Source organism: Carassius gibelio, chromosome B6, assembly GCF_023724105.1.
Source record: "Carassius gibelio isolate Cgi1373 ecotype wild population from Czech Republic chromosome B6, carGib1.2-hapl.c, whole genome shotgun sequence".
In the NCBI taxonomy this organism is placed as follows: Eukaryota; Metazoa; Chordata; class Actinopteri; order Cypriniformes; family Cyprinidae; genus Carassius; species Carassius gibelio.
Window position 1 is genome coordinate 15,313,851 of NC_068401.1, and position 14,932 is coordinate 15,328,782.

Sequence of the window (14,932 nt, forward strand, 5' to 3'; positions counted from 1 at the left end):
CCCTTTTTCAGTGGTGTTCAGTTCTTTTTTTGTGATAACCCTCTTTGAAGAAAAAGAAAACATAACCTTTGTGCTCCTCCCCAAACATAGGCTTACACACAGTAGCTATTCATTTAGCTGACACTTATAAAGATGTACAAAACCCAGAAGCTTATAGTATTAGTAGTTAATTACATATTTACTGACAAACTGCTATGAAATAGCCATACGTTTTCCTACTGTTATTTTATCTGTTTTCATTACAAACAAACAAACAAAAAGTGCTACAGTATAGATGGTCATATAATTAGAATATCATCAAAAAGTTGATTTATTTCACTAATTCCCTTCAAAAAGTGAAACTTGTATATTATATTTATTCATTACACACAGACTGATATATTTCAAATGTTTATTTCTTTCAATTTTGATGTTTACAACTGACAACAAAGGAAAATCCTTAATGTAAAAAAGAATACTTAAATCCTCTGAAAATAAGAATATTGTGAAAAGGTTAGATATTGAAGAAACCTAGTGCCACACTCTAATCAGCTAATTAACTCAAAACCCCTGCAAAGGTCTTTAAATGGTATCTCAGTCTAGTTCTGTAGGCTACACAGTCATGTGTCCACTCTGTGTCCAAACACATTAATAGAAAGGGGAAGGGAAGGAAAAGATGTGATAGAATAAAGTGTACAAGCAATAGGGATAACCGCACCCATTGTGAAACAAAACCCATTCAAAAATGTGGGGGAGATTCACAAAGAGTGGACTACAGCTGGAGTCAGTGCTTCAAGAACCACTATGCACAGACGTATGCAAGACATGGGTTTCAGTTGTCACATTCCTTGTGTCAAGACATTCTTGAACAACAGACAGCGTCAGAAGCGTCTCGCTTCAAAAAGGACTGGATTGCATTTTGCAATTTCCTTTGGAAATCAGGGTCCCAGAGTCTGGAGGAAGAGAGGAGAGGCACACAATCCACGTTTCTTGAGGTCCAGTGTAAAGTATCCACAGTCAGTGATGGTTTGGGGTGCCATGTCATCTGCTGGTGTTGGTCCACTGTGTTTTCTGAGGTCAAAGTTCAACACAGCCATATACCATGAAGTTTTAGATTTCATTTTCCAACAGGACTTGGCCCCAGCACACAGTGCCAAAGCTTTCAGCACCTGGTTTAAGGACCATGGTATCCCTGTTCTTAATTGGCCAGCAAACTTGCCTGACCTTAACCCCACAGAATATCTATGGGTTATTGGGAAGAGGAAGTTGCAATATGCCAGACCCAACAATGCAGAAGAGCTGAAGGCCACTATCAGAGCAACCTGGGCTCTCATAACACCACAGCAGTGCCAGAGACTGATCGACTCCATGCCACGCTGCATTGCTACAGTAATTCAGGCAAAAGGAGCCCCAACTAAGTATTGAGTGCTGTACATGCTCATGCTTTTCATTTTTATACTTTTTAATTGGCCAAGATTTCTAAAAAATCTTTTCTTTGTATCCCTCTTAATTTATATTCAAATTTTCTGAGATACTGAATTTGGGATTTTCCTTAGTTGTCAGTTATAATCATCAATATTAAAATAAATAAACATTTGAAATATATCAGTCTGTGTGAATGAATGAATATAAAGTTTCACTTTTTGAATGGAATTAACTAAATAAATCAACTTTTTGATGATATTCTAATTATATGACCAGCACCTGTATATGCAATATAAAAGGAATAATTCAGCCATAACAAAAGCATTTTCATTTACTTTCCCCATTTTGCTCTAAACCCTTGATCTTGAGCCAGTGGAAATTTGTGATTTCTCCTGAAAGGTCTGAACAGCCTTAGTTTGCCTTTTACAGATGCACTTTTTTGTGAAAACTGGCTAAATCTGGACAAATATCTATCTATCTATCTATCTATCTATCTATCTATCTATCTATCTATCTATCTAATAATTCCTTACATTTATATAGCGCTTTATAGGCACTAAAAGCACTTCACATTGTCAGTGGGGTATCTCCTCATCCACCACCAGTGTGTAGCATCCACCTGGATGATGTGACGGCAGTCATATTGCGACAGAATGCCCGCCACCACACACCAGCTTACTGGTGGAGAGGAGAAAGAGTGATGAAGCCAATCAGCAGATATGGGGATTGTTAGGAGGCCATGATGGTCAGAGGCCAATGGGCAAATATAGCCAGGATGCCCAGGTCACACCTCTACTCTTTTCGAAAGACATCAGGATTTTTAATGACCACAGAGAGTCAGGACATCGGTTTAACGTATCCTCAGAAGGACGTGCTTGTTGACCGTCTAGTGTCCCCGTCACTACACTGGGGCGCTAGGGTCCACACAGACCACAGGGTGAGCACCCCCTGCTGGCCTCACCAGCACCTCTACCAGCAGCAACCTAGTTTTCCCAGGAGCTCTCCCATCCAGGTACTGACCAGGTTCAGTCCTGCTTAGCTTTTAGTGGGCATCATCGCAGGGGTGGCTAAGCCCCCCCCCCCCCCCCCCAAATCCCCCCTTGACGCCAAGCATGGTTTGGGGGCAAAAAGAAGTTTGAAAAGACTGAACAACGGTATCCCCGCGCTGCTGGAGGCGGGGTGTAGATTAATGTAAACATGACTTGCGATTCTCCGCGTATCCCCTAAACACAACAACAACAATGAAATGATGAAGTGTAGGCAATCTAGGTGTGACAGACCTAATATATATAAACATAATATATATAAACCTATATATATATAAACAGTATTTAATACAAAAAAGCTCATTACTTTTTTTTGTATAATGTGAAATTGAATGTACAGTATTATCAAAGGCATCTCCAACACTTGTTTGTTCACCTCATTGAGGAGCCAAGGATAACAAAAGATCTCCACACTGCAGAAAAGAGGTTTGGTTAGAGAGCTGAGGTTCCTCCAACTGAAAGACGAAGACCAGAAGAAAGCTCTTCTTCAGCTTTCACAGGCCGAAATGGCTGATGACCAGCAACTGGCCAAAGAACCTTTTGTTTTCCAAATCCAGTATAATATGGACAGTTTTCTCGATGAGTGCATGGACAAAAGGGACCTCAAAATAAATTGCATGTTTCTCAAGTTTTGATTTATTTTAGTTTTCTTTTATCAATTTTGATAATTATTGTTAAATGTGTGCCTACTTTGCTTTAACATTTGTTTTATATCTTTTGTTACTTATGTATGATAGTGTGTCTTTTGTAATATATATATATATATATATATATATATATATATATATATATATATATATATATATATATATATATATAAAAAAAATCAAGCTTTATTTTGTCTATCTACCTCATCTCTATTATCTGGTTAAATCCTTATAATAAAATGCTGACTTGACATCAACGTAGATTAACATTTTATTTATTTTTTTCTTGGTTTTATTATGTTTTAAAGCACATTGGTCAACTCTGGTTATAGTAAATAGTGTTATATAAATACAATTTCCATTGCCATCCAAACCACTACGTGGCGCAATGCCTAGTAAGATAACTTTTGCTCCGCTCACCAAGTATAGGTCTCTGCCATGGTCTCTGCAGGAAAGTAATGGGAGTTACCAGATCAAAGTGTTTTTACACCATGATACCTGATTGGTTGATGTAATAGTGACGTTAGGTTTAGGGATGGGGTTGGGTAAGGGGGATCATTTAGATTGCATGATTCAGAAACACCCAGCAGTTTGAAAACACCCAGATGGTGATAAACGCCCACTTTTGCTCTGCAGACAACTAAGGGTTTTGCAGTTAGATGCGTGGATGTATCTTGCACCATAGCAGGATGTTACGTATGTGTTTTTGAAGAAAAGTACCGCGTAAAGAGATCATCGCGGCCTAGTAGTGATTTGCTATTGCCAGTATTTGCTCCCTGTTGTTCTGCCTTTTTAAACTGTGTTTTAAGAGCCATGTCTTGCAGTAGAGGAGCTTTGATTGTCCTTGAGGGAGTAGACAGAGCCGGGAAAACCACGCAATGTCAAAAACTCGTCCATGCACTGCAGCAGAGCGGACGAGCGGCAGAAATCATGCGATTTCCAGGTAAAATGTCCTCCTCTTGTCTATAGCTATACTATAGTAATACATTTTGTGAAGCCTTGCCTGGACAGACTGTGATTCTGAAATATTCAAATGATACTGAAGCATCCTGTTGTTTTTATAACGGTCTCTCAAAAACCAAAATAAGTGAGGCGTTTTGCCTTGATATTAAAGAGCTTTCTTGCCAAGTTTGATTGCGCACACAATTTGTTTTAGTGACAAACTTCCAGTGCACAGGTACAACCACACACAGACAAATGCAAATAAATAATTGTATAAACAGTTATGCTATACATGATAATGGAATAGAACTGAGTAAGATGTAGGGGTAACAAATAAATATAAGGATATTGCACATTTGTATTGCGTAAGTGGGGGAACATTTAGCTGCTCATGAGGTAACGTTAGCTTTCTTGGGGAAAGAAATTGTTCCTTTGTCTGAATAAAAGCGGCTGTGATTTAGCAGTTCACTGGGATTTGAGACACAGCCTTGTTTTGTTTTTTTTACAGACAGAACCACTAAAATCGGTCAGCTGATCAGTTCATACCTGGAGAAGAAGAGTAATCTGGAGGATCATACGGTTCACCTGCTGTTCTCTGCAAACCGATGGGAAATGGTGTAAGTTATCTCTCCAGAGTTTATGTTGACATTACTCGAGTAGAGTGCATGAACAGGAATGGCTCATGAATTTATCATTCATTAAGTGGATCAACAAGCGGATCTGTTTTCCTACTTCAGGCCCCTGATGAAACAGAAGTTGGAACAAGGGATCAGTCTAGTGGTTGACCGCTATGCGTTTTCTGGAGTTGCCTTCACTAGTGCCAAGCCTGTGAGTGTCACTGTCTGTGTAATCTGTGTAATGACTGTCACTGTCAGCTTAACTCCAATACAGGGAAAACATATTGTATACATTTATAAAGTATGGTCATGTACATTACTGTTTAAAAGGGTTGGGGGTCAATAAGAATTGAGTGAAATTAATGTCAGATTATTGTTCACTTTATATATTTTGAACTTAATATTCATCAAAAAAAAAAAAAAGAAAATCTGTAAAGACATTCATTTAGTTGTTTTCTTTGTGTTCAGGGCTTCACTCTGGAGTGGTGCATGAATCCAGATATTGGACTTCCAAAACCAGACCTGGTGATGTTTTTGCAGCTCAATCCCAATACGGCAGCAAACCGTGGAGAATATGGAATTGAACGTTATGAAACCAGCGCCTTCCAACGGACAGTGCATCAAAGATTTGAGGAGCTCATGCAAGATTCCTCCGTCAACTGGAAGGTGGTTTATTTTAGTTTATAGACCTAATAAAAGTAAACCTACAGTATGTAATCTTCAAATTAATTTAATCTCTACCTTTCAATCTCTAGGTAGTTGATGCTGCAAGGACCATTGAAGAGGTGCACAAAGATATTAAGCTTTTAAGTGAAGACATCATCAGTTTAGCCCAGAATCAGCCAGTTGGTGAGCTGTGGAGGTGAACGGGTTTTTAAAAACATTTTAAATGTTTTTGTTTTTTTCTGTCACAGTACAGAAAATACATAATTATTGTTTTTAATTTTTAATGATTTGAATAAATAAATATTCATAAAATAAACTTGTGTACAGAGATTTGAAACATCAAGACAAAATCATTCTTGTATAATTACACAAGCACATCCTTACATAACCTGCAAATGCCCAGCCTTCCTTAGTTGTCATTTACAATTTCATACAGGTTCAAAATTTCACCGACTCTTATGGGTTGAGAGTAAATGCTAAATCAAATCTGATTAGCAGGTCTCCAGACCAAAACCATAAAATGTGTTATGGCAAACCTGTGTTTTAAGTTAAGGGGGTAAAAAGGCACCATATCACTTAAAAATTAATCTATAGTGTTAAGACTCAATATGGATACACATAAATGCAATTAAGTACGTACATACTGATGATCCTGAGTGCCTGTGACCATGACACCTGACCTCGGCTCACTCAGGGTGACACATAGCTGTTTAAGAATAAAGCTGTGTGTTTGACGCAGGTGACTATGCCACATTGGCTTTGGACATCAATGGTATTCTTCTCTTTCCTCTGAAGAGGCTCTACCACAGAATTCTGAAAGTCTGGCAAATGCAAACGTTCTTCACAAGGACAGGATTTCAAATTCTTCATCCTCAGAATCAAAGTAGCGTTCGAGCCGGTCTGAATCCGAAAAGTCTGTTAAAGGAAAAATGAAATATAGTGTTGTGTATTTATTAATGTAACTCTCTGCAAACTCGTACTTTTCTGAACTTATAAATAAACGGTATAAGAGATCACCTGGAGTGAGATTGAGTACATCTGCGGTAATTAGATGAGATGGCTGACTTTCTACCAGTTCAAACATAGGGAGACCTCTACAGTTGGAAACCTGCACAAGGTACACACAAAAACAAAGAGTGGTCCAAAAGCACAAACACCAACAGAGGCTACTAAAACTTTACAAGTAACTTATGGCTTAAGTACCTTACGAATCTGTGCACACCAGTCATCAAAATCATCCTCTGTTTGACAGAAGAAGCCCTGTTGAACAAAATTTGGCAAAGAGGATACTGTAGCTCAAAGGAAATTACTGTTTGCCATTTTTATCAATAACTGTATTGAACCCCAAAATTTTCCAAGACAATTAAGCACACATTTTACACATCTGATCAGGAAACTAAGCCACTGATGATTTAATACTCTTGAAACATATCTTACTATTATAATAGCTGTCCTGCTTAATCTTTTTGTGGATACCATGATACATTTTGGATTGGACTGGATTTTTTGACACATTAAGCTGTACTTACAGCAGCAATGGAGGGGTCAAGCTCACAGATGTGCATTCGGCAGGGAGGGTGCTGGCAGTGGTAGGAGTCGTCTGGGAACTGACCGTCTTCATTGGGGTCCACAGCTGGCTGAGTGGTATGAGGGTCTAGATAAATGAGCTCATGACCTAGTGCATCAATAAGTAAATACAATGAGGCAGTTTGAAACACAATATACTGCCATTCAGCATTTAATATTTATTTAATATGTACTAAACCACAGATAAACCTAGCTACCACAGTATAACAGCAGAGGTTCAGATAAACAAAGATGTGTTTGTATTGCTTTAATAATAGGGTCAAACCCCTGTCAACTCAACCAGAGGTCCTCGACTCAAATATTTTATTTTGTCAATGTTTTTTTTTCTGAGGAAAGATAAACATTTATAGTGATGAAAGCCAAAAAAAAAAATGTCATTGAATATTTATTGAGTAATTCACTATTTTGTAGACGATGGTCAAAATGGCAATTTTCACCCGAGATTTGGAGCTAAATTGGTAACAATGACTTTAGGAAGATTACAGCATCATTATATTATATTTACACAGAGTCTATTAGTAAAATCTGTTGACTTTAGCCATCTTTGTTGCATTATGTAAGTTAGTGCACCCTTTACAATTTTCTATATTTCTGCATACATATGAGCCACAACATCATACCTGTCTTAGTGCCATAAATATTATTTTTCCAAAGTGTGCATGTCTGTAACTCAAAAAGTATTAAAAATATCTTAATATATAAAATTTGTTTTCATTTGTAATCTTCATTTTTAAGGCCCTATGCTGTTTGATTCCAGAGACATGGGAATTTTGCATTCACTTTACATTCAGCTGATCCTTTTTGTATTGAAAGAACATAGGCTGAAGAACAAATACATGTAGAAATGTAGCTTGTTTTTCTCTATCAAGAACTGCATAGAACACACTTGTCTTAGTGCAAAAAATGTTCTTTTCCCCCTAAGTCTATTTCTTGAGTTACAGGGATACACATATACATATACAGACTAAAATACAAATTATTTCCCCCAGTGTTTTCACTGACAAACTTAGTTTTATTTTTTAAATAAAGACCCATTTTGATTTTGATGGCTACAACACACACCAAAAAAGCAGGGACAGAGGGACGTTTAACATTGTCACATCAATTCTCCTTTTATTTACAATGTTTCATTGTTTGGGAATGGAGGACACTAATTGTTAGAAGTTTTGCAAGCAAAATTGTTCTTCTTTTCATGACTGGTCATACATTTTCAATAGGAGACAGATCTGCTGGCCAGTCTAGCACATTCACTCTGTGTCTATGAAACCACGCTGTTGTAGCACATGCAGAATGAGAGCTGCCATTGTCTTGATATAATAACCATGGACTTCTCCATGAAAGACATCATTTTGATGGCAGTATACTTCTCTGTACAGTTCCAATACATGCCTCCATGTCAAAGGTACCTTCGCACATAATGTATTCCAGTCACCTATTCTCTTTGCTCTGCTGCACCTCCATACCTTGACAGTCGTTTGCTTTTGCTTCTGTCGCTAATGAAAGTCTGAATGGTCCCTTTGGTATTTGGGACTGAGAACTCAAAATTCATCTTTTCCAGAAACAAGTTTCAAAATGTGGACTCATCTGAGCACAGTCTTTCTAACTATCTGAGATGAGCTCTGGCCCAGAGAACCCGGCAGCATCACTACATAGAATTGATGTGTAGCTTTTTCCTTGAGTAACAGATATTCAAGTTGCATTTCTTGGTGCAGCAGCAGACTGTGGTAAATGACAGTGGTTTTCTGAAGTACTCCTGAGCCCATGTGGCTATATTGAACACTGTGGCATGACTGTTTCTTATTCCATCTGAGGGCTCAAAGGTCAAGCACATTCACCTGAAGTTTCCTGCCTTCCCCTACACATACAGTTTTTTTCTGGATTCCCTTAATCTTTTCACAGTTTTATGTGTGGTGAAAGACCTAAATTCTTTGCAATTTTGCATAGCGAAATGTGATTTTTGACTTGTTTGACACTTTTCTCATGATCCAGCTGTGCTTGCAAAGACTGAGATGCTCCTCATGTTTTACACCCAAACATGATACCTTGACCTTTTACCAATTCACCTGCTTCCTGTGAACGGTTTCAAAACAGTTTGACATGGATTTACTATAATCTTTTCACTTTTATTTTGCCTCTGTCCCCACTTTTTGTGTGTTGCAGCCATCAAAATAAAAATGTGTTCATATTTACAAAATACATTTATGTTTGTCAGTGAAAACTCTGGAAATCTTTGTAATTAAATAGAAATTAAAGAGAATTAACAAATCACAGATTCTTGATTTTAATACATTTTACAAAACGTCCCAACATTTCTGGAATTGGGCTTGTACATAGTGGGATATGTCAGATTATGAATAACACGATTTATCGTTAACTCTGGGTAAAGTATGAACAGAGTGAAATGTAAAATAAGATTACACAGGATCCCATTTACCAGAGGCTTAAAATTACTCAGTTTTAATTATCTCCTTAACATAACTTGAATGTTTCAACATTTGATTTACTATCAGTTATCCCCAATGCCTCTTAGCAGAAGATACTACTTGATCTATTAATATGCTTCACATGTTATAACAATAAGAAAGTGTAATACTAAAACCAGGTGTGGCAAATCTTGGTTTACTGACATAATTTGAGGAGAGCAACCACACTTCTTTGTAGCTTCAGAAGTTGTTAAAAAATAACAGCAGAAGTTGTTAAAAAGAAACTGATTTAAATATATAAAATCTTATTAAATGACTACTGAGAGCAAGATAATGTGCCTTGACCATATCATTGCATTTTTAGCACTCAAGAGACAAATGTGTCATTCCGTGTCAACTCAACCAGAGGTACCCGGCTCAAATTTTTGATTTTGCTAATATATATATTTTTTTTCTGTAGAAAGATAAACCTGTATTGTGATGAAAGCCAAAATATTAAATGTCATGCATGAACATTTACAGAGTAAACCACTATTTTGTAAAATTATGTCACCTGAGATTCAGAGACAAATTACAGAGGTTTAAAAATGACTTCGGAAAGATGACAATAATAATGTTATTTTTACACAGAGATTGGTACGTCTGTTATTAAAATCTGTTGACTTTAGCATTCTTTGTTACATTATGTGCCAATGGTAACTATTCAAAAATGGGGAAAGAACACTTTTCAAGTTTTTTTCTCCAAAGTTTGTAGGCCTGTAACTCAAAAAAGTATTAAAGATATCTTTTTGCCCTTTCAAAAAAAACGTTCCTTTCGGCATCTAAATTTGAAGGCAATATATAATTCATTTCCAGAAATAATGCATTCTCAACATGGCTCCAAGAGTAAATTGTTCGTTACACATTTTCAGTTTTTTTCTTTTAAAAAGGAAGGTCTGAAGAACAAATAATGTTGAATCTGGAAATGTATCTTGTTTTCCTCTATCAAACCAACTGCGTATAACGTACCTGTCTGAGTACCATAAACATTCTTTTTCCAAAGTTTGCATGCTTGTAACTCAAGTAGTATTAAAAATATCTCTAATTTCTAATATGGTTCTTAATAAACCTTTCTTTTGTGTTCTTTGCCAGAGATATGGGGAGCTCAATGTGACTCAGTGACCAATTTGTTAAATTTCACCCATTTTCAGTGTTTGAAAACCATTGACACTTTGTACAAAGTCACTTTGTATACAGCTGATACTTATTACATTTACAAATTTATTTACAAATGTTTACATGCATAGCATACATTTGTATATAATTATTGATAGAGGAAAACAAGCTATAATTCTTGTTTCAACATTAACATGACATTTAATATACTGGTTTTCATCACCATATATTTTTATATTTCTTCAGAATTTAATTATTCAAAAATCGAAAATCGATTGGGGCGAAATGACCCAATAATATTATATGAAAAAAAAAATATTCAGTGCATAAAGCACATTGTGATTGACAAACAATGTTTAAATGAATGTAGTCTGAGATGCACAGTCTTTCATCATGCAATTTTTTTTTTTTTTTTTTTGTGGTTTTAAGAATAAGGGCATTTCACACTACCTGTTAATGTTGGCATCTATGTAATTCAACTAGCTTCTACAACTTAACTAGAAATATTTGCAACAAAATACCATAGACATTGATGGGGCATGCATTCTTTTGTTATGCCAATAACAAAGATATGCAAAGAGTTTACTCATTTACTTACTTTGGTATTGGAACTGACTTTTTATAGGTTTGGCTTGAAAAACTCTGCTTACCGACAAAGCCAATGAAGTAGTGAGCGCTGTTCGGCTTCCCACCAATTACTCCCAAAGACTGAGGCATCATGAAGCATTGCTGGGGATAAGAGAGAAGATTAAACTCCAACAATCAGCAAACTTGAATAGGTGATCGTTAAAGCAATAATAGATGAAGAATTTGTATCTTACTCACACTTACTGTCTGATCTTAACAGTTCTGCATTTTATCTATTTGTATGACAGATAATGTTGTAGATTTACCTTGAGTGGTTCAAAATAGGCTTCGTTTATGTCACTGAGGCCCAGTCTCAGTGGAATCAGCAGAACAAGGGGTTTCCACAGAGCCGTCTCCTCTTCTGCAAGAGCGCAAGCCCCTTCTAGATCACCGTTCATTTCCCGAGGCTCTTCAGAAGCCGCACATGCACCCCTGTCAAAGTCTAGCCACGGCATACACAACTTCTCTACAGACAGCCAAGAAAAAAAACATTAAGTCATTTACTCTAACAACACTGAAAGAAAAAAACAACAACTATTCAACGAGTAAAATTGTTGAGCTAAAGTTAAAGTCATTAGAAGATGCTACAAAGACGTAAAAGACTTTGTGCTATCATTAAACTCAAATGAAATTTTCGACCTCAAACTCACTCGACTATGCAATTTGATGTGCTTTTAAGCCACAGGCACTGGAAATCTCCTTAACATTGATGAATGCTGCATTGGATCAAAACCTACTCCCTTTTGCCAGAAACTATAAACTGAGGACATTTTAGTAGGACAACAACCCATCGCACGCTGCCAGAGTAACACTGAAGTGGCTTAAAATGAAGAGATTGATGCCCTTGAGTGTCTTAGTCAGAGTCTTGACCTCAATATCATCGCACAGCTCTGAAAGGAGAAACTGCTTCACTTTTAGTGGTTTTGCAAGGAGGAATGCGCTATTCATGTTCCATTACATTGTGCCAAATAAAAAAATAAAAAAAAAGACCTAAGGCTGGGAGCTGTGAGATCTCTGAATGTGTTTCAACCAAGTACTAAAGAAAGGGGATAAATATTACTTGCAGATTAATTAACATTTTAAAATGAACTTTTTCACTGCTGCAGTAAACAAAACATGCTATTTTGAGGAATGCTGAATTTACTTCCCTTTTAAAGACAATTTAGACGAAACATTTAGCAAAATATTTTCTGTTATGTTCCACGATACAAAAAAAGTCATACAGGTTTGGAACGACATGAGGGTGTGTGCATAATGACAGCATTCATGTTTTGAGAGAACTATACTTTTAAATATGCTGGCTATTAAGAGTAATATATAGTCTGTCAGCTCAAATCCATTCCCAGAATTCTACAAATTCCCCTCTAGATTAGTGTAGAAAAAGCAAACGCAAATGTCTGCGGATTCCATCTAAGGAATGGAATCTGAGGCGATATGAAAGAAAACTCACTGATTTCCTCTATGACCACAGTATTGTCCATGGCTACATGAACTGCCAGTCGGCTCCAGGAGTCAAAAACTGCCAGTTTCCTAGATGGGCACAAAGTCTAGTTGATTTTATGCAAAGACAGTAAAGCAAAAGTCATTTATTTGAGGATTACTGAGCTTTAATAACATTTTACGGTTATATTATGTACTAAAAATCACAAAATGCAAAGGAGAATGGTATTTTTTTTATGATATATATAAAATAATAAGTATTTAATTAGATTTGGCCAACTTACTTGAGTACCTGTGCCACTGTGTTTGGACCATACCACTGGCCTATAGACTTGCCCTCACCAACACCCATTTGAGCTGAGGAAAACAACAAGCAATGGCAATGCAGTAACTTACCCATCAAAAAGTAACTTTAACACTACTTCTATAATACGCAGGAAGCAGGCTGATGATGATCTGTACCTATTTGATGGATGGAATAATAGCTGTCCTTCTTGTCAATGAAGGCATTGAGGATGCTGATATATTCTGCCCTCTGCCGCTGACCTGGACTCCATGTCCAGTCTAATAAAAAAGGTGACCATCTCAGACAACAGCAGACACCATAATCACCAACCTCGTACCACAGGTTTGTCTTACCTCTACCCAAGTGCCTGCAGATCAAGGCCTGCCCAAGAATCATCTGTCCACATCGAAGCATGCAGCCCCAGCCGGTGTCTGAAGTGGGCCCAGTGCCACCTGTAACATCACATCCATTAACAAACCATCTGTAAAACTAAACGGACGATCCAGATGAATAATTAAATGCAGTCCTTGGACAGTGAGATCAAGATTGAGGAGTCTGACTCTCACCAATTGGCTGGAAGTTCTTTCTGTACGTGAACCACAAACGGGAGGCGACGTCCGCCAGAATCTCATCCTTCTCTGGGACACAAGGAACTTCATGAAACAAGAGACAAACAAAACAGCATAAAACCTTGGATGTCTCCGGGCAATTTCCTTACCTGTTAGAGCGCTGAACTGCTTTCCCAAAATCCAGACAGGATCAGAGGTCTCTGGGAAATCTTCGATCTCGCCATAGCGCAATGAGTCGTATGTGAGTGTAGCTGTTGAAAGAAAAGCCAAAGACCAACTGAAAGTTCAATACCTTACAGATTCAGAATCAGCTTTATTGACAGGTATTTACACATGGAATTTGTTTTAGTGACAGAAAAAAAAGTAACAGACCATCAGAAAAATCATTAAAAAGTGCTTTAGGTCGAGGTAAAAAAAAAAGTTTTGAACATTTTTTTTTTAGTAGGCTTAGCCATCTATCTGTCATTATCTATTTTTTATGTTTATTTTTTTTTTTAAATTTTTTTTTACTTATAATCATTCTTAAATTTTTTCCCAACAATGTATTTTGAGAGAGATGCACATCTGTCCAATGCAATTAGACATACAAAAAATAAAGCATTCATTTATCCAAGATAATCTTGGTTACTTTGGTTTAGAGTAGAAAATATTTCAAGATTTATAAGATAATCCTTTAATATGAACAAATATAAATAAATTATATTTATAAATTACGCTTAACATGGTTTAAAAGTAATTTATAATTGATTGCTGAAACCTAATCCATTAAAAAAAATATATATATAACTTTATTTTAAAGTGCTAGCAATTTTACTGCATTTATACTGCTGTGTATGTGGAACATTTCACTTTTTTAATACGACTACAAAATCGTTCGCTCTAATGGATGTCATAGACCAAAGGGTTGGAGTTATTGACAACCAGATTATTAGAGTAACGTTACGCAGAAATTGATAACAGACGACATGGACAGCGTTTACATCTGCACGGTCGCATTCGTGTCCTGGGACGCTCCTGTGCTGTGATGTCCACACACTGCTCGAGACACTCAGCTGACTAGTCTCGAAGCAAAGCCGATACAGACTAACAGTTTCGACCGGAGCCAGTAACATTTTGGTGCAGTGATATCTAGAAGTCATTTCTGTGTCCATCCCTCATCTGACAGCAGACTGTTCTGTTTAACTGTCCAGTTGAGAGCAGCTGGGACATCTATGTACCATATTTAACGACAAATCCCCAAACTGTAGAGGCAGCCTCTCCGATAACAGGCGCGTACTTGGTTGACGATAGACGAATTCTGCTTTTTATCAATTTCATGACATCCGGACAGATGACCAAAATGTAAAGGAATTGTTTTCCTGCGGTTTTCTTACCTGCATCCATCCCGACAGTGATTCAGCCTATCTTGTTTGTTGAGTGTTCCCCACACTACACTGACGAATAGGAAAGCACTTCCGCCTTGGTCACCATGCGTCATTACTGTGGTAACCAATCGGATCAATTCAATGAATTTGATGGTCTTT

General features: G+C 37.1%; 2 protein-coding genes across 3 annotated transcripts; one reads left to right on the forward strand and one right to left on the reverse strand.

Annotated features, from left to right (window-relative positions):
* Nucleotides 1–3,725: 3,725 nt before the first annotated feature.
* dtymk (deoxythymidylate kinase (thymidylate kinase)) lies at nt 3,726–5,638 on the forward strand. Its single transcript, XM_052559179.1, has 5 exons — nt 3,726–4,040; nt 4,548–4,656; nt 4,777–4,867; nt 5,125–5,322; nt 5,412–5,638. Exons 1-5 carry the CDS (start codon nt 3,911–3,913, stop codon nt 5,520–5,522), a joined length of 639 nt encoding a protein of 212 aa, XP_052415139.1. The 5' UTR covers nt 3,726–3,910; the 3' UTR covers nt 5,523–5,638.
* atg4b (autophagy related 4B, cysteine peptidase) lies at nt 5,587–14,888 on the reverse strand. 2 transcript variants are annotated; one of them, XM_052559177.1, is made up of 13 exons: nt 14,783–14,888; nt 13,559–13,660; nt 13,407–13,478; nt 13,194–13,292; nt 13,017–13,118; nt 12,839–12,911; nt 12,565–12,644; nt 11,381–11,580; nt 11,138–11,216; nt 6,852–6,997; nt 6,526–6,582; nt 6,340–6,430; nt 5,587–6,237 (listed from the first exon to the last, which is right to left on the reverse strand). In XM_052559177.1, exons 1-13 carry the CDS (start codon nt 14,790–14,792, stop codon nt 6,164–6,166), a joined length of 1,185 nt encoding a protein of 394 aa, XP_052415137.1. In that variant the 5' UTR covers nt 14,793–14,888; the 3' UTR covers nt 5,587–6,163. The 2 variants fall into 2 exon arrangements, with proteins under 2 accessions (XP_052415137.1, XP_052415136.1); XM_052559176.1 differs by lacking the exon at nt 14,783–14,888 and adding an exon at nt 14,627–14,775.
* Between the last annotated feature and the right edge of the window lie 44 nt (nt 14,889–14,932).

Bases quoted from the DNA above. Each gene is read 5' to 3' on its own strand.
- atg4b (XM_052559176.1), bottom strand. From the start codon at position 14,726: ATGAAATTGATAAAAAGCAGAATTCGTCTATCGTCAACCAAGTACGCG. The intron at 13,119-13,193 runs GTAAGACAAACC...CTTTTTTATTAG, and splicing joins CTGCAGGCACTTGGGTAGAG to ACTGGACATGGAGTCCAGGT. The intron at 12,645-12,838 runs GTAAGTTGGCCA...GTGCCCATCTAG, and splicing joins ACAGTGGCACAGGTACTCAA to GAAACTGGCAGTTTTTGACT.
- dtymk (XM_052559179.1), top strand. From the start codon at position 3,911: ATGTCTTGCAGTAGAGGAGCTTTGATTGTCCTTGAGGGAGTAGACAGA. The intron at 4,657-4,776 runs GTAAGTTATCTC...TTCCTACTTCAG, and splicing joins GCAAACCGATGGGAAATGGT to GCCCCTGATGAAACAGAAGT. The intron at 4,868-5,124 runs GTGAGTGTCACT...CTTTGTGTTCAG, and splicing joins CCTTCACTAGTGCCAAGCCT to GGCTTCACTCTGGAGTGGTG.